The 23,722-nt window shown below is 39.4% G+C and overlaps 1 protein-coding gene and 1 pseudogene across 2 annotated transcripts; both read right to left on the reverse strand.

Annotated features, from left to right (window-relative positions):
- Positions 1–8,372: 8,372 nt before the first annotated feature.
- On the reverse strand, positions 8,373–14,146 carry LOC148018164 (ABC transporter B family member 2-like; annotated as a pseudogene). Its single transcript, XR_015687667.1, has 6 exons — positions 13,798–14,146; positions 13,491–13,717; positions 12,852–13,202; positions 12,400–12,769; positions 12,058–12,292; positions 8,373–11,943 (listed from the first exon to the last, which is right to left on the reverse strand). The product of XR_015687667.1 is annotated as an ABC transporter B family member 2-like (transcript).
- LOC148018165 (pentatricopeptide repeat-containing protein At2g13600-like) lies at positions 11,950–17,195 on the reverse strand. Its single transcript, XM_087661108.1, has 2 exons — positions 14,693–17,195; positions 11,950–14,557 (listed from the first exon to the last, which is right to left on the reverse strand). Exon 1 carries the CDS (start codon positions 17,015–17,017, stop codon positions 15,611–15,613), a length of 1,407 nt encoding a protein of 468 aa, XP_087517234.1. The 5' UTR covers positions 17,018–17,195; the 3' UTR covers positions 11,950–14,557; positions 14,693–15,610.
- Positions 17,196–23,722: the final 6,527 nt, after the last annotated feature.

Consider the following 23,722-nt stretch of genomic DNA (forward strand, 5'->3'; position numbering starts at 1 on the left):
CTTGAGCTGCAACTTCCTCCAAGATTGTCTACCAATCCAATCAACTAGTTAACATTATGTTTCCACTTGGACTATACTTTTAACATCATCATTAATACACCAATTGTGTTGATGCTTTAGTTGGTCATGGGTGATGTTCTTTTCTATATGTTATATTCGTATTTCCATATCTAGTGATAATTCGATTATATTTGTGCTTTATAGAGGTTTCCTGTGTGTTAATTGATGTGACATTGAACTCCAACATCTATATTGTTGTTTTAATCTTTATGTGCTTTGATTGAACTTTATTATTAAATTATTGAAGCATTGAGGGTTTAGGCTAGTTGACTATGAGTACACCATGTGTCTCCCTATTTATTCTCTATCATGTCTCCCTATTTATTCTTTGTCATAATCTTACATATTGTTGATCTTCTTTGTGACTTTTCTATCTAATACTCTCCACACCTCTAATGAGCCTAGAGACTTCTTTGGACACTGGTAGTTTTTTACATATGCTTCATCAAGTTCTCTTGATATCTCTAGAAGCTTCATCCCTATGCTACACAAATGAGATAGTGCCATGCTTTTCCACGGTCAACACGGTGACTATCACTTGGTTCTTTTGTACTATGGTTGGTTCTATTCAACTACTGAGCATATGGCTATTACATTGACCCTTGACCCCTTGGATTGACTTAGATGGCAGTTTCGTGTCAAAGAGAGAAGCTAACTTCTTCTAGGGCACAAAGAGAGAGAGATGATAGGGAAAATTTCAAGATGTAAAGAGAGGATAGGGAGAGATAACTAGCAGCTTTGCTTATGCGAGTTCTATAATGACACTCATTCTCATCCATTGCATCTCTTCGTATGGCATGAGAAAACCATTGTCCTATAGGAGTACAATGGCACTCCTCATGTTTCTACGGGGAAAAATGGATGGTTGTGAGAGGACGAACACAAGGCATGTTGATAACTACCATACATTCATGTGATACAATGGACCCCACAAGGAAATTCATGATAAACATGAAAATCTATTTATTTCCACTTTTTGTGATCAAGGTTTGAGATGAATGACATTGACTTTGTGCGTATTCTTAAGATGTTTTCTAAATTGGGAGTCATGACCCATAGCTAGAGCCTTGGCATATTCTTGGTTTACATACTTTGGGCATCTTTTTCAAGCATCACTTGTCATTATTATATGTACCATGATATTCCACATTTTTTGCTAACCTTTTGTTATGGTATTGGACATACTAGGATTTCTAAGGGCTTGTATGACAACCATCGTCATATAGTTTGTTGTATAAATTGCTCATGATGTAAGAGGTGTTAGCAGCGTGCAATTTATCAATGTTAAGCTCTATGCTAGCCTTGTTATTGGGCACCTTTACGGGCAATTGAATGGCTCATCTAGGGCTAGCTCACTTCTCTTGGAAATACATATACTCCGCTCCTCTTTTGTAGCATTGAATCACAGCCATCTGCACACATGTAATCACTTGTATAGTTTGTACAGTACATCTCATGTCTTGTGTTATGCATTCATTGCTTGTATGTTCAATGTTTGAGTTTGTATATTCTTTCTTTCACTATTTAATCATTTGAGTGTTCAGCAATTGTGATTCTTCTGCTTTCATTGCTCATTCTCACAATGATAGCTATTGACTTATCTTGTAATGTCATAGTTAGAATCAGAATGACATTACAAGACATTACATCTAGAATCAATTTCTGTCTACACCTCATAGGTGTCAAGGAGAGGGACTAGGAGAGAGAAAGAAGAGAGAAGACTGCAGAGAAGAAGAAGAAGAAGAGCAGAAGAGAGAGAAAGACATGTACGAGGCGAGAGAAAGACTAGAAATGGAGAGAGAAAGATAGGAAGAGAGAGAGAGAGAGAGAGAGAAGACATGGAAGCTTGGAGAGCAAGGTGAAGGAGAAAGAAGACTTGTATTAATTATCTGATAATGAAAAATTAAGTCTCTCTCACCTTATATACCAACTAGTGTAGCTAGTATTTCCCTGTTATTAAGTCCCCCTCTCTTATATTTCATCCCCACCCGAAGGTTTTTGCCCTAAAAAACAATTTGGGCACGTATGGTAACTGGGAGGAGCCGATCAGAGTACTACTCTGTTGCATTATTACAAGGGTATACTGATGAATGAAGATGTATTATTGTGTATGATAGGTCATGGAATATGTACAATACATGGGCCTTATTGGGGAGTTATAAACATGAGTTTTGACCCAAATATCTAGAGTAAATGCGGTTGCAAACAGTGGACAACAAGCTGTTTACTACAGGACCTTGCTGTAGTGAATCTATCATAACTTTCTGTGGGAGGCTCCGAACGGGGTGTGCTATATATCAAAACGGAGCTCTCGAGTACTTTCAACCCATGTATGGTGTGCATTGCTGTCCGTAATACAGAATAAAATCTACTTTAAAACAGAGTTGTCTGCAGTCAATCTGGGAGAAAATAAGGCCATAGTTAGCTAGATTTCAGCCAAATTTGCTTCTAAAAGGTATGGGAACTCTTCCAAAACTGAAGCTGGCCTCCAAGAAGCTTCCTCGAGTGGTAAACCTTGCCACTTAATCAAGTATTCCATGATCGAGCGAGAGCGAAGCCTCTTTTCCCTTTGTCCTATGACTTTTTCGAGTATATATTGAATGATGCCTTCTTCATCTATTGGTCGGAGTTCCTCAACATAGTCCACTGCTGAGCCAATGAAGAGCTTCAACTGACTCACATGGAAGACATTATGAATCTTCGTAGATGGGGGTAATCCCAATCGATATACCAATTCTCCCACTCTCTTGATAATCTGGTATGGTCCATAGAACCTGTGCCAACTTATTACTGGACTCGTCTTTAAGGGAGGCATATCTAGACTTAGGCACTTTCAAGAGCACCAAATCCCCTTCTTGGAACTCCACATCCCGTCTTTTGTCATCAGCATAAAGCTTCATTTGATCTTGAGCTCTCATCAAGTTAGCTTTACACTACTGAAGTAAGGCTTGCATTCTATCCAATTCTTCCTTGCTTTGTGGATTTATTTTATCATTGAAGATAACCACAGGAAGGGATGCCTTGTAGCCATACAGGGCCTCAAAATGTGAAACTCCAATACTAATATGTGTGGAGTTATTATAGGCAAACTCATCCAAATGCAACCATGAGTCCCAAGCATGCTGCACATCATGACAGAAATGCCTCAAGTAAATTTCCAACCATTTGTTAACCCTTTCTGTCTAACCATTTGTCTATGGATGGTAAGCAATGGAAGGGGCTAACTGAGTACCCATAGAGCTGAGAATTGCCCGCCAAAAGTTACTCATAAACTTAGCATCTTGATCATGCACAATGACCTGTGGTAAGCTATGTAATTTAAAAACATATTCCATAAATTGACTGGCTACTTAAGAAGCATTATACTGAGTCTTTGTGGGAATAAAATAGACTGCCTTTGTGAGTCTGTCCACAACTACATAGATATTGTCTCAATCTTTCTTGGTCACTAATAGCCCGGTAATGAAGTCTATAGTGATGTGTGTCCACTTACCTTTAAGCGTAGGCAATGGCTGAAGTAAACCAGCTGGTTTTAAGGTGTTATCCTTGTTTTGCTGACAAGGCATGCAGCCCAAGACAAGACTTTCACATCTCTCCAAAGGCCCTTCCAGTAAAAGCTTTTAGCAATTTTGTCATAGGTCTTAAAGACTCCCAAATGACCAACTATAGGGGCTGAATGTATCTCCTACATGATTTTCTGCTTAAATGGGGAAGCATGAGGGATGGCAATTCGGCCATTATACCATAAAAGTCCATTTTTCAATTGATACGAAGAGTTTTCCACACATTGTCCTTGCTGTAATTTTTGAAATACATTGCTAAAATCAGCGTCTAATAGGTAAGCCTCCTAAAGCTCGTGTATCCAATCATTATGTAACTCCATGATAGCAGAGACTTTATATGCCCACATCCTAGACAGGAAATCAGCCACTACATTGTCCTTCCCACGAGTGTGGGTGATGTCAAAGTCATAGTTCTGTAAGGTGGCTATCCATCTCCTCTGCTTCGGAGTCAGATTTGACTGCGACAAGTACTTGAGTACTCTATGGTCGCTTTTCACTCTAAACCGATTGCCATATAAATAATGATGTCATTTCTTGATGGCATGAAGAATGGCCAACATTTCCTAATCATAGACATTCATAACCTCTCATTTTCAACCAGCTTTCAGCTCTCAAAAGCTATGACTCCATGTTCTTGCAGCAAGACTGCACCAATTCCTCTCCCGATGGCATCACATTGAATGGTGAATTTCCTACAAAAATCAGGGCATACCAAGATAGGGGCTAAAGTAAGAAAATCTTTCAACTGATTAAAGCTTCTATTTGCCAGTGTATCCCAGAAAAATGCTTCTTTCTTCAACCTATCAGTGAGAGGGGCTGCAATAGTGGCATAGTGCCGAATGAATCTGCGGTAAAATGAGGAGAGACTCAAAACTAAGAGGTAGTATTTGCAGGTGTGGGCCAATCTCTGACACACTACACTTTCTACCTCATTGACAATGTGTCCCAAGTACTCAACCTTAATCTACATGAATGAACACTTTGTCTCCTTAGCAAAGAGTCTGTTGTTTAAGTATATCAAATATTTGCCTCATGTGCATAATGTGAGCTTCCTTTGAGTGACTATAAATGAGGATATCATCGAAAAATACTATAAATGAAGTATTTTGTTCATGAGGCTCTGAAACATGATTGGTGCATTAGTCAAGCCAAAGGGCATGACCAAGAAGTGATAGAACCCATGATCAGTCCTGAATGCAGTCTTTATCTCATCCCCTTCACGCATGCGTATTTGATGGTAGCCGGATCTCAAATCAATCTTTGTGAAATACTTAGCTCCCTTCAACTCATCTAACAGATCGTCCACCCTAGGAATAGGGTATCTATTCTTGATAGTGATCTTATTCAGATCTCTGTAATCTATGCACATCCTAAAAGTGTCATCTTTCTTTTTGACCAGTAAGACAGGTGATGCAAAAGGGGATGAGCTAGGCTCAATGAATCCCATATCTACTAAATCCTTGACCTGCTTGGCCACTTCTTCTCTTTCACATTTGGACAACCTATAAGGGGGTTTTTTGACCGGCTTGGAGTGGGGCTCCAAATCAATGGGATAATCAATCACTCTCTTGGGAGGTAATGCTGTAGGTAACTGAAACAAGTCACCATACTCTGCAAGTAGAGCCTTAAGGGCTAAATTATCATGCATTTTTCGGGACTGATCTGCATTTTCCTTGTTTAATTGCAGCAAAAAAATCTGGGAGCATTTCTTAAACTCTTTCTTAAGCCGTTTGGCTGTAATAAGGCGAAATTCACTGTTGTTTTTTATTCCTTGCAAGTAAACAAGCTGTCCAACCCTAAAAAACCGCACATACAGCAATGAAAAATCCATGGAAATGGTGCCCAAGGTTTTCAGCCAATCGTAGCCCAACACAATGTCTATTGGCCCCATATTGAGTGCAATCAAATCCACATTCTGCTCATAATTTTCAGCAAGCTTAATAGGTATAACTGGGCATCCATGAGTACTAATTTCCTCACTTCCATTGGCCCCTTGCACCCTCATTGGTTGATGTAAATCAGAGACAAAACATTGCAACTTGTCCATGACTGCTCTATTTATGAAACTGTGTATGCTACCACTATCTACCAAGACAAATACATCTTTCTTGTGAATCTTACCTTGAAAACGAAGGATGTTAGGGCTCTCAAATCCTATCCAAGCATCCAAGGAGATAGTACAAACAGTGGCAGCAGCATGTGAACCATTCTTATCACCCATATTTACATCTACATGACCACTGAGATCAAATGAAAAGGTGTCAGCCGAGTCAAAGAATTCTTGCCCACATTCCTCTTCAACCTCATCATTTTCGGTAGTGATTGCAAAGGCACTTGCATCCTCATGATCCTCATCAAATTCATCAAAGACTAACATGCTATGTACCCTTGCTTTTGTATTCCTATAAGCACATTTAGATGCATACTTGGCTATATACTTTTTTTCGCATTTAAAGCAAAGTCCTTTTTATTTTCTCTCTTTGTAGAAGTCCATCGCGATAAAGCGTTAACCACCAAAAGCTTAAGCATTTTTACCCCTGTTGTCCCCTTGTCTATTTTTAGCTCTTCCTTGATTTGTAGCCCTGAAATTATTATTTTGCCTAGAGGCATTAAAGGTGGAGTATGTGGGGATCTTCAGGGTGCTAAATGGCATATTTTCACCACCATAACCTGCCCCAAATTGCCTAGGCCTTACAACACTTCTTTGCTGCCCGAAATGTGACTGCATAGGTCCTCTTTGCTGCCCAAACAGTGGCTGAGACGCCCCTCTTTGCTGTCCATACTGAAATGAAGTATCTCGGCGATACTAACAAGAGTACCTTAACAAGAGTACCTCTCAGCCAACTCAATAGATTTGAACAAATCTGATGGACTTTGAACTTAAACATCAGCCGAGATTTGGGGATCCAAACCATAAATGTACTTGTGAAGCTTTGTATCGGCACTAATGGACTCAATATACATTGTGAGATTGAGAAATTGGTTTGTGTAGTCATGCACCGTCATCCCATGTTGCTCTAAGCCATACCATTGCCTTGCAAGCTTCTCCATCTTAACCGGAGATACAAAGACTTAAATCATAAGAGCTTTGAATGCATCCCAAGTATCAACAAGCTACTTCCCCCTGTATATACCGCCACCACGTGTGGGCAAAGCCCTCTAAGTGTATCGTGGCAAAGTGTATATTTTGATCGTCATTTCTTGGCATTATGTCAAAGTAGTCTTCAAGCTTCAAGAGCCATTCTTCTAATTCAACCAGAGAGGACAATTGGCCATTGAACTTTGAGAAAATGATATTGTCTCTCAACTCCCTTTCATGGTTGGGGGGCTGTCCCATATACCCAAACTGGGGCTCATCCATTGGGCTGCCAAGAAATGACCCATTGTTTGAGTGATTCCTTCCAAAAGACGACTGAGCACGCATACGTGGCATGGACACGGCTAGTGGCTGAAAGTTACTCCTCATCCCATTGTTTATGGGCTCCTCATGCCTTTGTGAGGGCTCTCCTTACTCAAAGTTGATGTTGGGATGCCCGTTCTTCCCAAAATACCTTGGGTACTTGCATAGGCTGCATTCACGGATGGGATGGTCACTCTTTCAACTTGCATGCTTGGTCTATCCTCTTTTTTCTTGCCTTTCATTTGGGAATCCATCCACATTGAGAACTTAGCTGCAAGTGCTTCCATGGTAGAGATCATTTGGCGTATGTCCGTCACCATTTGAGCTTGACCTTCCATTACTTCCCTATGCCTCTCCGCATGTCTAGTCTCGTGTGAACTGAGGGTATGATTGAGTGCACTAAGACTTCCCATGGCGTGAGAGAGGTCTTCCTCTTCAACCTCAAAGTTGGTTTCATCCCTCGGGGTGTGCATATCCCTTATCTGTTTGCTGAACATCTTCATTTGCTTTGTTTTTCCCCCTGTTACCTGCCATGTCTAGGTGCATTCTCGTGAGACCACCTGTCACTAAATTGGCTATAACTAGAGCTAGACAACTTCGATTGACCTACTTTTTGGTTCAAAACGGAAGTAACGATGCCCTCTTTGAGATGAGCATAGGCACGCGTTCCCAAGTTTTATACAAAAAATTTCATAATAAATGTGAGACTATTCTATGCAGTCCATCACCCTATCTACACTTAAGAAAGGCATGTTTTGGACTATAGGTATTTGGTATGCTCCAAGTGGGTATTCAAAACTGAGTAAGATTTTTAGCAAGGCCTAAGGATACTCTCCAAGGTCAGCACCTCAATTATTGGGAGTTACAACACCTCTACAAATGCAAGCAATTTCTCTACAACACCCTGAAACAGTCACAAGAGGGCTAAAATTGGATTCCCCTTTTATTGCACTATGGGATTCACTGTTTACTTAACATCATACATCACTTTAGCATCCCTTAGCATGTTTGACATCACTTCAACATTACTGAGCATAAGAGTACGCATTCCCATGACCATATCCAACAAGATAGGCTCTCATACATGCATAACCACTGCCCTTATTGCATATATAACTACATAGGTGTATTCCATGACCATATCACTTTAGCATCTCTTAGCATGTTTGACATCACTTCAACATTACTGAGCATAAGAGTAAGCATTCCCATGACCATATCCAACAAGATAGGCTCTCATACATACATAACCACTGCCCTTACTGCATATATAACTGCATAGGTGTATCCCATGATACATATATCCATCTTCAATCCAAGTGAAGCAATACATTCCCATAAATCACTGCATACATAGCTACATGTGTATCTAAAGATATATTTGTTGATACATGTACTGAAGTACAATCATACATCCCATGTACACAAGAGTGTCATACCATAGTCATCAAAATTTCCATCATGCCAAGTCAATTTCTCAATTTCCCAAGAAATACATGCACTTGCAAACGAGTTTTGGACTCCAGATCACCGGAAGGTAAGCAAAGTTCCCCCCGGGCTGGGTTGTGCACCCCTTCAGGGTCTTTGATGGCAAGGGGGAGTCACCCCTCTTTTGTCTTGCCACCTCGCCTGGCATCGGGATTTTCCTCACCCGAAATATACATAACAGACATTTATTAATTAAACACCCAACATGAGATACATTTTAAGAATGGAAATTTTGGCTTTTCATGAAGTGCATGGAATTGAAATTGGGAATAGGGATAGAGAGCTTACTGACAGTGACTCACTGCCAACTCACCCTTATACAATGGATTTATTAATCAATTCTCGGCTCGGTCAATTCATAAGAAGCCAAATGGATTATGGGTAAGCAAAAGTATAATCTCGATGAAGCTTCAGTATGAATAAAATCCATTCCAATGCCATATGATCAAATGAGAATAACTGAGATTAATATTTAGCATACATGCAATGTTTGGGACTCCTATTACCTACTTGGACTCATGCATCCTCTCAAACAAGTGGATAGGATTCAATAAGAGGCTTAATGGGAGAGAATGAGAGCCAAGAATCGGTTACCTTGTATTGTTTGATGACGATTGCAGCCACTAATGCCACTTCAGTCCTTCATGAGAGCTCCAATTTGATTCCGCATGCTCCATAGCTCCAAAATGATTATGCTCCATCAAGAAGAGATGAATTCAAGCTTAGGGGAGAAGGATTCTTCAATGGGAGAAAGGCATTGCTTGCATAGACCGATCAAGAGAAGGATTCCTTCCAAATGAGCACTCCATAATGCCTTCTTGCTTCCAAGAAGCCTTCAAATCTTGAGAATGAGCTCCAATGTGATTGTAGCTTGAAGATAGGATGGCTCACGACCTTCCCATGAAGAGCTCTTGTTGAAATTGAAGCTCTACTTCCATAGCCATGGCTGCCCACAAATGTGCATGTCTTCAAATCTTGCTTCTAATCTTCTTCTCATGCTTCTTGATGGCCAAATCTTGAGCTAGGCTTTTTCACCCCCAGGACCAAGAAGAGACCAAAATCTTCAAGATTCTTGAGCTTGATGCCAAGCCTTCATGGCTGCCATGGACTGCATATGATTAGGGTTTCTGAGATGGAAAAGAAGTCCAAGAAGATGAGAAAGAAACCTTCTATCTTGCCCAAATGACCTGCAAGAAGCTGGGAATGAGAGCCAAGAAGGAGAGGAAGCTTGTTATGCTATCATTTTGGCCTGGAATTAGCCCGCTTTTTGCACCGTGAAATGCGAGGAGCTGCCTGGAGAGGAGAGGAGGTCTCACATAACACTTTCACCACTTGCCTTGTAGCTCAAAGGCTGAAGGAACCCCTGGAAAAGAAGGCAAACTCCATGGAAGAGGAAGAGCAAAGTTTTGGGGCTGATTACCTCCATGGCAGCTTGCAAGAAGCTTCAGAAAGGGGGAGAGAGAAGAGTCTCCCTGAAAAGTAACCCCAACTAGACTTTCTTCCAACTCCTGTGACCACAATTACTAAGAGTTTATCTTCAAAATTGGCCAAAAATGGCCAACGAGCTGCCAAAGCCGGTCTTCCTTCCTCCAAACTTGGTCCAAGCTGCCATTAATGCTCCTGCCTGCAGTCCTTGTGGTCCAGAAATCTTTGGGAACTCCCCTACTTCTCCTTGTACCTGTGTACCTGTGACTCAAAATTCCATGCGACTAGAAAGTTATAACTGGGTAAAATGAATAACTAGCTGGGACCAAGAACCTATGCTCTAATACCAATTGTCAAGGAGAGGGACTCGGAGAGAGAAAGAAGAGAGAGAAGACTGCAGAGAAGAAGAAGAAGAGCAGAAGAGAGAGAAAGACAGGTACGAGGAGAGAGAAAGACTAAAAATAGAGAGAGAAAGAGAAGACATGGAAGCTTGGAGAGCAAGGTGAAGGAGAAAGAAGACTTGTATTAATTATCTGATAATGAAAAATTAAGTCTCTCTCACCTTATATACCAGCCAGTGTAGCTAGTATTTCCCCATTATAAGTCCCCCTCTCTTACAATAGGGCAATTCAAGAGGTATGGGGGTGGGAGAAACCAATATAAAGGGGTATATCACCATGAGGGGGGGCCATCCTGTAATATGAATACACGCCATCGTGGTCCTATGAAGAAACTGTTGCCGAAGCTCCTTATCAGTGGCAGAAGCCCCCTTGAAGCCACTCCCAGCACCCTTGCAGTCAGATCTGTTTGCATATCACTTATTTACAATTCATCATTATTCCAAATTCAGTTTTCTAGGAGTGAAATCACAGAAATAGTAGCATCTCAGCTACATGATAGACCTCCTCCGGAATGCCCTGTCATCTCTTCTGTGATACGGCATTGTTTCTTGGGGTTGATCTGTGCAAGCTGAGAGGTTGAGAAAGTTAAAGTAGGTGCCACGCTTGCTCAATAGCTCATGATGCAACCCTGCTCAACCACCGCACCATTGCCCAGAACTGCAATGGAGCGATCATTCTGGATCATGGAAAGATAATGAGCAGCCATGACAGTGGTGAGATGCTGCATAAGCCTCTCAAGCACTTGCTGGATGGCCTTCTCAGATTCAGCAACAAGTGCACTAGTGGCCTCATCCAAGAGCAGAATGACAGGGTTTCTGAGAATTCCTCTTGCGATTGCCACTCGCTTATGCCCCCCTGAGAGTTTGACACCTCTCCCCCCTACCTCTATTCTGAAGCCTCCTGGCAAGCCGCAGATGAAGTTGTGAGCATTTGTTGCCTTTGCAGCTTCTATCACCTTCACTTCTGATACTCCCTCCTTACCAATACCTTATGTTCTCATAGATGCTTGTAGAGAACAGTGCTGGTTCTTGCTGCACAAGACCCATGTGCTGTCTCAACGATCTTAGATTCATTCTCTTGGTATCTTTGTCGTCCATCAACACTTGCTCATTTTGTGGATCATATAACCTAGCATTTAGAGAGATCACAGAGCTTTTTCCTGAACCACTTGCCCACACAAGAGCTAGGCTTTGACCTGCCCCCACCTTCAAATCGAAATACTGGAAAACAATTACATCCATTCTGGCTGGATAGCTGAAATCCACTTGCTTGACCTCAATTGCTCCCTTCAATTCAGTAACATTCTCCCCCTAGGGATCATCTGCACCGATCTGTGTCTTTCTATCTACTATCTCAAACACGGCACCATATAGCACTTCATTAATACACCTAGCTGAGACACACCATACCCCAGCCCTGCAACCTGTTCATGCACAAATGCTTTCTTATGGGGCTGTTCAAGTGCTTTTGTGAAAGGGTGAATTACTTTGTTTTTCGCAGTGAAAGCAGCCGCAGTACGGAAGTTGCAAATAGCTTCACTTGCAATGGTGTTAGCTCTTCCATAAGCTTTGTTTGAATCATCAAGAAATCCTTTCATGAACATCATCTGCAAAGGATAGAAAACCAATCAACCAAACTTGTCCTTTCTACACAACCATCTGCACTAAAATTCCAAAAGGAGTATCTAGACACTGTGAGAAGCAACATTAAGCATTCACACCTCCCCTGTGTTAGCTCCGATCATAATCAGATGCGAAGCTATGATGACAAGAGTGACCTTCCACTTGATTGAAAATGCTATGGCAAATGCTGACACAACTAGGCCTATATTGCGAAGCAGTGTCATCAACAATCTGCAGTTGCTGTTCTGACAATCAGTGCATTCATGGATAGTGGCATTGTGAGCAAACTAGTGCTATGCTGGTCAAACCAGCCAATTTTATTCTTAAGTATCGCTGTGAAGAGCAGAAATTTCGTTGTTATACTTAAAAAGGCATGATAAATCGTAACATTAGGGCATTCTGAGTGAGACAAATTCGGAAGTACTTAGAGTATGGACCACCTGAAAACATCGATTTTCTTATTTGCATTGTTAGACTTTCACCAAAAACTCCAGCAAAGTAGTCTTCACATACATAGGCAATTGGCAATTACAGCAATGAATCCAATAGTAGCACATAGAATGGAAATCTTTGATATCGCCCTTTTCATATGTTCTTGATCACGTGAATAAAAGTAGACAGCCCCTTGTGTTCTTGCCAAGGCACCTCAGGCAGCCTCTTAATAGTCTTTCCCGAGACTTTTTATGCATGGCTAGAAGAGTCTGACCTACCTCTGATCAGTCCACTTTCATTCCCCAAACAGACTCAGTTGTTGAGTCAGCATTTGAGTAAAAGCTGCCACTTCTTTGTGATAGAGACCCATGTGAAAGCCTGGACCAAGGGACATTGGGATCAGATTGCAGGATTCACGCCCATTAACTTGAAAGAGCTGCAGCAATGATAACCTTCCCACCTGTTATGACCAGAGCCTGGTTTACACTATCCTCTTGGAAATGAGGCAAGGAAGAATACACCTCACCTTTATCCTTCAGCTCTTCGCGCAGCCCACACTCCACCACCTTCCCTTCTTGCATGACCGCTCTAAGATCTGCCTTTTTATGGTTGAAAGACAATGTGAGACAACCAAAGTGGTTCTTCTGATCATGACTCGAACAAGAGCCTCTTGTACACTCTTTTCTGTGTCTGCATCTAAAACACTTGTGGCTCCATCAAGCAGTAAAATAGAGGGGTCTTTTAGCATGGCTCTAGCTATAGCTATATGCTGCTTCTGTCCCCCAGAGATCTGAATCCCTCACTCACCTACCTGTTACACCAAGACTTCCAACTTGCAAATAATGTGACAAATTTAAGATGCATATTTCTTTTGGAATTTGCATCTTCATGGAAGAAATAAACCAATGTTGAAGTTGTATTCTTTAGCTGTGTTCATCTTAGCACAATTGGGTCTTCAGGAGTAGAGATGATTTTAATATCATGCTGGTATGAGCCTACACATATATAATCCCATGAGGATGCATATCATAGAGAGTATTGCAGAGAAATGAATTGTATAGCCAGTCCAACGAGTGGTGCTGGGGAGCTAATACACAACCTTGGTTTCACAGCCAAGTGGAAGCATTATTTATAAACTCATGGGCACAAGAGCTTGAGGCTGCTTGTATAATTTCGTATAGCTAATGTATCCTTCCTTTCCAGATAAGATGTTCTCTTTTATGGTTGTAGCAAAAAGAGCTGGTTCATGGTTTACTAGAGCCATTTGATTTCTTAGCCACTTCAGATCCAAAGTTTTTATGTTATGCCCATCTAAAAGCACTTCCCCTGATGCAAGTGCACTAAACATGAGGTTATACCAAAAGAGAATAAATGCCACAGTTTAAGAAGAAAGATGCAACCTTGACCTGAGTTTGGATCATATAACCTTTCAACAAGAGATATTACTGTGCTTTTTCCTGAGCAATTGCCACCAACAATCGATACAACATTGGCAGCATGAATTGAGAGTGAGAAGTTTTGGAAAATTTTGACATCAGGTCACAATGGATAGCTGAAACATACATCATGTATGTCAATTCTGCCCTCTATGTTAGCCAGCTTAGTGCCCTGACCTTTCTCTTGCTTATTGTTGGGCTTCTTGTTAATCATTTCCAAGATTGTGTGGCCTGACACCCTTGATCTGCTGAAGGCAGCCATGTTCGGAGCTGCTTGATCCTGGGGACTGCACCAAATAGCTTTATCACTAACAATCAATCAGGAAGTCAAGAAGCTCCAATTGATCCAACAGTAGCAGAAGATGGCACGCATAAGTCTATATGTCAATCATGAAACACAGAGCTGCTTACATAAATCACCAAATTTAGTTTGTGCCCAGTATGTGTAGTAAAGAAAAAAAAAAGTAACTTACAGAGTACTTGCTAAGACATTTACAATTGTTACAAATCTTGCCCACCATTTGTGATTCTATTACAGATGAGACAACCAGAATACAATAAGAGAAGTGAGAAGACAGCCAAACCCATTCCATAGATTGACCCAATACCAAGGCATTTCACAAACCCACTACAATGTCCGAGCTTTCTAGTGAGCAGAAGAGCATCTGAGAAAGATTTGAAGGCTCTCTCTTGATTCCCAAATGCTGGAACTGCGGATCTGAGATACAGCCTAGAGGAAGGAAGGCACACAAAATCAAGTTATGCATATTTGATCAAACAAAGACTTGCAGTTGTTTTCTTCCCAACATTTATGCATACTTACTTACCCAAAAGACATAGTTACAGAAATGGGCAGAACAAGTACCTCTTCAGCAATTTTGCCAGCCCTGCTTGCTTTCACTTGCCAATGCTACCATGGCATATGGATATAGACTGGTAACAGTGGCTAGGATTGGCATCGTGCAAAGGGGATACAAGGGCATGTTGCCACTCAGAAGCAATGCAATCACAAAGCCGGCAATGAATCAGCGTACATAACTGATAAAATTACCAACCTGCAGATGCAGAAGATACATCTCACATGCAAGCCTCATTATACTTTTGGTATCATTTTGCTCTAATAATATCAATGGACTCTGCCAAAGATAAATTGGCATTTTAATCTGATCACGCACGTGTGTGTTGTTGAACACCATAACTTTGGCCTTCCAGGCCTTTGTCATTACAGAAAGTGTTGATACCTATGAAATGACAACTATGTGGTCCACATACAGTAGGATGAGTATCAACAGTCCAGCCAGGCCTCCCATTCTGTCTATGTAGTCTGCTATCTTATCTATGTAAAAGTCAAGTAGAATCTCTGCTCTACCACAGTTTTGTCTTGTAGAACACACCAAGCACCTTGTGTTTTCCACCTTTCAGAACCCTTGTTCTTCTCTTTCAGCCAGAACCTCTCCAGCTTCAGCTCTCCTTTTATCTCCATTTTTTCTCCATTGGATTATCATGTTTTTGCTAGCCTTTTGCCCTAACTTCTAAAGGTTTGCAATATTTGTTAAAACCCTCACATGTCCCTAACACCAGAAGAACTGCCCCCGAACAAGTCTTATGCCTCCTAGCTTTCTATGTCTATATGCTAGTCATTATAACTGTCGTTAGGCTAGCATTTTTGCTCCTCTCAAAATTTATCACAATGTGGCAAAACTGACCAGTTCAACTGACCATTAGTCAGCTGGTTAGCCCCATTCAAGCACCCAACAGATTTAATATGCCTGCCCACATATCTTCAAGGCATTTCTAATGACTTCTTGTTTGCAACAGTCCACTGAAAGTGCATATTTGACAGCATTGTATAAGCTGAGGTGTCTTTAGGCACCAAGTTGAAACATTGAGCTGCAGCATTAAGCCCCCGCTCAACATCTCCATGGAGTCTGCATGCACATAGCATACAAAACCATGCCATGTATAGTTTTTCAGAAGGCATACTGATGATCAACTCCTCTACTTCATCCAAGTGTCCCGCACGACCAAGAAGATCGATCATGCACATATAATGATCACACATGGGTATTATCCCGTAAACAAGTGGCATTGAGACAAACATCTTCCTACTCTCTTCCACCAGCCCTGTAAAGTTGCACGCAAGAAGAACTGAGGCGAAGATAGTCCCGGTTGGCATGATGTCTTCCGACTGCATCTGCCAAAAAAGATGCAATGCCTCATAACCATACCCATTGTATGCATATGCTCCAATCATAGCAGTGAAAGAGTCAACATTCTTGCCCGAAGTCATTTGAAAAGCTTTCAGGGCATCATTTACTGCCCCACGCTTACTGTACATATAGATCATAGCATCTGCCACAATGCTATCATAATTTTCACCGTGCTCTCTAAGTACAGCATGGGTAATTTGAGCTAGCTGTAACAACCCAAGATCATTACAGGCATTCAGAGCAACAATAAAACTTATGTGGTTTGGATTTACACCTTCATACTGCATCTGATAAAATAGTGCTATCGCCTCATCACCATGCCCATTCTCTGCACTCACTGTGATCATGGTATTCCATGAGACCAAGGTTCGATGGTGCATCCTGGTGAATACTGCCCTGGCATCGGGCAAGTTCCCACATTTACCATACATATTAACAAGGGTTCCCCCTATGTCTGGATCCTGTTCAAAAGAGCACTCGATAACGGCATTGTGGATAGTCATGCCTTCTTTGCAAGCTGCCATGCTGCTGCATGCATCAATAGCAGACACAAAGCTGATTCTATCAAGCTGTGTGCACTTGAGCTGCATCTGATAGAAAAGCTCCAGTGCCTTCAAGCAATCTCCATTCTGGGTGTAAGCTGTGATCATGGCAGTCCAGCAAACAAGGTTAGGATGCCGAATGCTCCGAAAGATGGTCTCTGCAGCCTCAAGATTCCTACGCTCACCGTAAGCATGGATCATGGTGCTCAATGTGCAGGCATCAGGGTTAGATACTCTGTCAAAGACTCCCAGGGCAAGGGGGGCGTGCCCGCACCGAACATACACATTGAGAAGGATGTTCCATGAGTGCTGGTTTGGCTGTGGGATGCCATTGAAGACAGCCTGTGCAGATGCCAATTGGCCACAGACCCCATAGAAGTGTATGAGGGTATTGAGAAGGAAGGTGTTGTTGTCATAGCCGTAAGAGGTGATGAGCATGTGCAGACGCCTGCCTTGAGAGAGAGCCTTAGCCTTGCCATGATGTCTGAGAAGCTCGGCGAACCTAGAAATAGCCTGGTGTTCCAGTTTCCCTGTTTTCTCATCTTAGCTTACGCCTAAGACCCACCCAACCGTTCTGAGCACAACACAAGGCATCATTATCGTTTCTGGAAGTGAGAGAGAGAGAACTTACCGGGGAAAAAAAATGAGAGAGAGAACACCCTTTTTCTTTAATTTTCTAAAATAATTTTTTCTTTTTGTTAGCCCGCGGTGGCACCGCGGCGGGCGAGACCGTGTCACAACACAAGGTCGGGGACATGTGTTGATGAGGTGGCAAATACCCTCACCAGGTGTGGCATGCAGCTATGAAGATGCTGCTCAAAATCCAACCATTGGTTGTGCCGACCGGCATAGGAAGCTCACATATCTAAGAAAATTTGTCAATTAACAAAGGTCTAATATTAGGCGGCACTTTCACACAGTAGCCACTAAGCCTCATGTCCTAAGGCCAATTAAAAGCAAGATATCCACACATTTCAAGGCTAAGTACACCACTTAACTGAAGTTAACATTGGGTAATTTTTTTGGGACCTGCACAACCTTGCCACTGCACCATTGTTTAAGCATATACCCTCACCACCTCCCCCTCCCTATCTCCTTTTGCACAAGTGAAGTCAACTCATAAGCTTTCTTCTTTTGCACACACAATATACATACAAACAATCATCAATGTCGGTGTAAGGATATATGTATGTGTATATGTATATGTGCATACCTACATCTACATTGGTTTTTCTTCACATTCAAGGGCTTACAAAATCATCATTTTTCTTATACATATTATTCATGTAATCTACAAATACTTTTTAAATATTGTGAAATATAACATTTTGACATAAATTGTAGAAAGGGATGAAATATAATATATTGAGCACATTAGATAGAATGTCCCCTTCTTGAGTGGGTACTCAATGACCAATTAATCTAAGTGGAGTTGTTCCATTTGACGATTCGTTAATCGTTCTCTAAGATCTATCTTCTCTCTCCCCTTTGAAGCCTTCCTAATAAGGGATTCCATTGCCCTTCTTACCTATGTGTGGACACATTTTTTTGCTAGTTCACTCCCTCACCATGTAGGTCTGCTTTGCATGGCGGGGTTCTAAATATCAATGGCACAAAAGAAAACATGGCTTAGTGTCAAGTGAATTTTTAAATTTAATAAAAGCATTGAGATATTTAGAGATGGCTTTTTAATTTTGAAATTCGGGATTGTTTTAGTTATAACATGACAAAAAAACTTGCAAAATGCAAGATAAAAACTTGCAAATTGTCAAGGTTTCAGGTTTTTGTATCAACTCCAAAAAATATTTTGTTAAACATTGCTAAGTATACAAAACCCCTTTAAGGCTTTAGGTCTCTTCAAGCATGTTTACCAATGCATAGCTTGGTGGAAAGACCTTTTATCCTTTTTCTTGTTTGAAACCTAAATATTGGCTCATACACTCCTTTCAACTATAGAACACCTTTTACAAAATACCCCTTCTTCACATGGTCCACAAAAAGCCATGGATGCTTTCTAAGATGACTCTACTTATGTATAGATGTGAGATTGAGCAAAATTTCTTTGTATCTTTCTTCTATTTCTTTGTGCTATTCTTTAGCTTTGTTTTGTCTCTTAGACTATCCTCAACATGTTCCTTTTCTAAGGACTAATGAGGCATGCAATGATACTCTCACAAGCAAGAAACAAACTAGTTTAGGCCTTCAAAATCAACAAAGATCTCTCAAGAATATTGAGTATCTCAAATAAGGAGGAGATGGTTGCTATAAAAAAATCCAAGTAGTTGGGTTTTTTTAAAAACCTTAAGAAATATTGAATATAACTTTGTTTTTAATAGTATCTGAGTTATGATATTGATATTTTTTAGAGCTTCAACCAGGTGTAAGTGAGAGAGATGCTTCAAAGGCATCTCAATTATATTATCATCGCTTGCCCTCAACAATGCCAAAGGACATTCTTGAGAAGAAGAAGTTCAAAAAAGTAAAGAGGCAATGCTTGGATTCTTTTATTAGGCATCATTCTTTGGATTCTGAGCTGATGTAAAAGATTTTGAATAATATTAGTACTAGTTAGGATGCATATATATAGATTTTCCAAGTAATGCAATCAAATATGAAATAGGGTGATATATGAATGTTTACTTCTAATGCCATCTATGGTGCAGACTATTAGATAAAGAGTCAATGGCAAGGTGATGGAAGTTTTGGGTGAGCTTTTCCATACCAAGGTAAACTTTAAGAGCAAGAAGAAATAGGTTGTCTATAACAAATTTAACAATATTTTCTTTGATCTGCTTATCTTGTAATGTTTGATGATCAAATTCTATGATTTGTCTTTAGAAAATGCACAAGGAGTATCCAAGTTTGTGATTAAACTTGATGAAAATGAGATTTTGATGGGTAAAAAATTAGAAAGGATCTCTATTACAATGAATAAAGCACTTTCATCAAGTCATTGCAATGATTCAATGTTATTTAATATTCAATCTAAACACAATATCTAGTGGTTAGGAGCTTTTGAAGTAAACACAGAGGATTTTTATATATTGTACTAGGTTTTCCATCAAACTTCAATACCTTATGTGATTAAGAGCCGCCAAGCAAGAGAAGAGCTAATTGTCAAGGGATTTGGAAACTACATGGTCGAATGACACATAATTGGTGACTTAAAGACACTCAAATGCACGTATAATGTGTCTAAAGAGCAAACTCTAGATGTCCCTATCTATATTGCATGTCCCTAGAGCTGCACAAGTGAGCTCAAGCAGTTGGAATAGAGCCCTCTCTATGCATATCAAAGACCCACAATTCAAGCCAATTTTAGATCTTCCTTTGGCCAATGCTCATACATGTACACTTCATGCACTCTGTAGAATAATTGAAAAGCTTATTCATCTTTATATAGGGTTTGCTTAAAAGCTAAAATCCTTATCAACTAGACAATATGCTATAACAAAGATCGAGCAAGTTTTACGTACAATTGGTTTGCATGGAGGTAATGTTGTTATTAAACCAGATCTTCAAAAGTCCAAAGACGAAAATTGTATCCCCAAAAAGCCATCTATTGGTGGGGTAAAGGCTAAAAGGTTTCTAGGCTTTCATGGAAAGCTTGGAAAGATTAACTCTATAAATAAGAGTTCAATCATTAAATATAATCAATGAAAATCTGTACATAATGCAATTAAGGATCATACTAATAATGGACAAGCTCGGAATAGAAAAGTCCAAGTTTGGTAAAAACACTAGATGATATATTTTCTTATTGTGATAAAATTGATTGAAAATATGATAATCTCAAAGACTTCAAAGAGCAATTGAACATTTTCAAAAAGACAATGACTGAAGCTTATGGTAATGAATACTTCACTCACTATATGTTAAGAAGTTTCTTATGTTTATATGATAATAAGTTGATATGTTTCTTCATTGTCTAAATCATATAAGATTTTTGACTAACTCTCTTTGTTTTTTAATTCTGCAATATATTTTACACAACCGTGCTCCATATTTTATCAAATAGTATAAAAATTTATTTATTTGGTCAACCTAATTATTGAAAAATCACATTATCAAGCAAGAACAAAATACTTTAAGCACACAAGATATGGAGAAGAAAGAGTCAAAGCAAACAGGTTATTAGAGGTCTTTCAATGGTTTTACAGACAAATTTGGCATAAATTCAAGCTTACAGATACAACCACGTTATGCATTATATCATCTTTAGCAAAAACTATACAAATGGTTACATAGAAAAGGAAGAGAAATATTGAAACTCTTGTGTAAAGTAGTGGTTTCCAAAATGTTTACAAACGAAACAAAGAGAAGCAAATATATAGGTTTCAAGAAACCCTTGATTCTGTAGGATCTTTTAGTCTATCTTTGTTGCACAGGAATCCTTGGATTCATCCCACTCATAAGACCTCTACATTTCAAAAACTCTTGCTTTCTATAGCCTGGGCAAAGCTTCAAATATTTTGCATATCCCACATGGGAGAGTAAATAGGAGTTGAGGACTCCAAAGTATCCAACTTTAGATCCACTTTAACTAGGTATGTAGCCAAAAACCCTTATGGCTTCTTCCTTCTCTACTAAAATTATCTTCTCAACTCCTCTATTGAAAACTTTGAATCCAATGACTTTGTAAATAGCTTCTAAAGCCATTTTTGGCAAACTTAGAGAGCTTGAGAATTTTTTGCAATAAATTGCAATAGTTTGATAACTTAAACTTTCAATATAGTGGCCAAGTCCTTGACTTTTTCCAAGATAAAGTGGCCTAGAGCCCTTGGCTTTTCCAAGAAAGTTATCATCTTCAATTTCAATTTGTATATGAAATTAAAAAAAATCTTATCAAATGATAAAAGTTCTTAAAGTCGCTTACCTTTAATATCTACTATTAAGCCAAGGAAGATCTTGAAAATATCTTTAATACCTTTGAGTTTTCATCATATCCAAGAAGGTTCTCATTATAGAGATTTATTGAGTTCTTGGTTTCTCTTGTGATGGCTACTTAAGTGTGTCTTCATACCCTATGCCATCAACGTCAAGCCTCTTTTGCACCTCTAAGAACACTTTTTTTGTGGGTAGCCTCTTCTTCTCATATTCCACAATCTCATTGAAACACGTGTGCAAGACCATGAAGCTATCTTGAAATTTCTCTCCTTCAACAACTAGAGCTACTAGTGGGCATGGTTCATAACTTATGAAATCCTTATCAGTTTGACCCCATGCTACTAGGATGGCTAAGTAGTAATCTTCTATGGGATCAAAAAGATGTTGAATGTTATCGAGCAATACATATCTTTTTTTATTGATAAGATAGATAGAAAATGTAAGAATACAATCCAAGGGGCCTTCTTCAATCTTTGTACTCAATTTCATCTCCTCTTCTTCTATCTTTGTAATGTTCTGACTCTTGAACATAGTAGAATCAAAACCTTACACAAGCTGATTCTCAACATACTCTTGAAACATCTATGCCTTTTCTTCAACCTCCTTATCCATATATGCAACATCTTCACCCTTGCTCTCTTCCCTTTCTTTGAAGGGGAATCCTCTCTATATTGGAGGAACAAAAGAAAACCTATGTCTTTGTGAATCAAAAGGCAATGCTATGTTGATCCCTATGAAAAAGGCAATTTGTTTCATGCCTTCTATACTCTTCATCAATAAGATAGTACCTAGTGATCAAAGTTTTCGTAGGAGCATTGTTTGCTTGGATCACATCATTAAAATGGACAAAATTATCAATCAAGAGAGACTCTGCATGTCTAGAATAGAGCTCTTTATACTCCCTAAGCTTCTCATCAAGTTCTCTCAGCAACTCTTGCAACTCAAAATAAACATTTAGCATCTCCCTAATGGACATGGACGAGTTTCTTGTCTTTTGCAAGAAATCAAAAAGCTTATCATCACAATTATCCTTAAGCATCTCTTATTCCATTCCATCAAGGAAAAACTTTGTCTTTGGCATCCCTAAACACTACAAAAAATAGAATTTATCAAACCATACCCCTAAGTAGCAAAAATAAATAAATATCACAATTGTATGCTAGAAACAAAACCTTGACGTATGAAACACAAGTTGAGTAAACACCAACACAATTAAACTCGCATTTCATACGATAGTGGCATAGCAAATGAAAATCTTTGATGTTACACAATCATAGTAATCGAAATCAATCTTTTTGGTAGTATTTGGATTTTTGACATAAGAAATGAGATTTTATGAGCTGCAAGGGTCAGCAACGCTACTAAGCTCATGTTTCACATGACATATTCACCAGCACTTTGATACACCTATTGATGGGATAAAATGTAAAAATAATTGATAAAATGACACACAAAAAATGAAAATATTTTATGTTACACAATCATAGTAATCGAAATCAATCTTTTTGGTAGTATTTGGATTTTTGACATAAGAAATGAGATTTTATGAGCTGCAGGGGTCAGCAACGCTGCTAAGTTCATGTTTCACATGACATATTCACAAACACTTTGATGCACCTATTGATGGGATAAAATATGAAATAATTGATAAAATGACACACAAATGTAAATAAAATTATATTCTATTTGTTATGAAAGTAAAAACGAGTTATTTGATCTACTTATAACGTGATATTTGGTTGTACATTTTTGAATTTGCCTTGGATAAAGCACAAAAGAGCTTAGCTTTGGTTTGATGGAGATAGAAGAGATTACGAGTGAAAATGATTAATGATTGTGAGATGTTGCTTTGAAAAGACTCCCAAAAAAGCGCATAATAATAGAGTTATTTTTCTCGAAAATTGTGCTAAAAAAGACGTCTCTTACCCCAAAATGGCGCACTTACTTTTTTGCTATTTTTGAAGCTATTTTTAGCATGTGAGAACTCTTCTTCTTTACAAACAAATGCCAGATTCTTGGATTAAATATCATATAAAATACAAGACACATTGCCTCCTTCTCAGTCCACTGATCTAGAATCACATTTCATTAGCTTCCTTCATGGCAATATATTTCATTTGTATTCCATTCCAATTGGTCTTTGGTCTTTGGTCTTTGACAAAAAAAAAAATCACAGTGGTGCTTAGTTTGGGCTCGGTCATGTGAAACACAAAATTTAGTGATATGGTTCATTGTTTAACTTGGCTATTTTTGTGT

Source organism: Lygodium microphyllum, chromosome 21, assembly GCF_053477565.2.
Source record: "Lygodium microphyllum isolate KBCC chromosome 21, Lygodium_microphyllum_v1.1.10, whole genome shotgun sequence".
Taxonomy (NCBI): Eukaryota; Viridiplantae; Streptophyta; class Polypodiopsida; order Schizaeales; family Lygodiaceae; genus Lygodium; species Lygodium microphyllum.

Bases quoted from the DNA above. Each gene is read 5' to 3' on its own strand.
- LOC148018165 (XM_087661108.1), bottom strand. From the start codon at position 17,017: ATGCTCATCACCTCTTACGGCTATGACAACAACACCTTCCTTCTCAAT.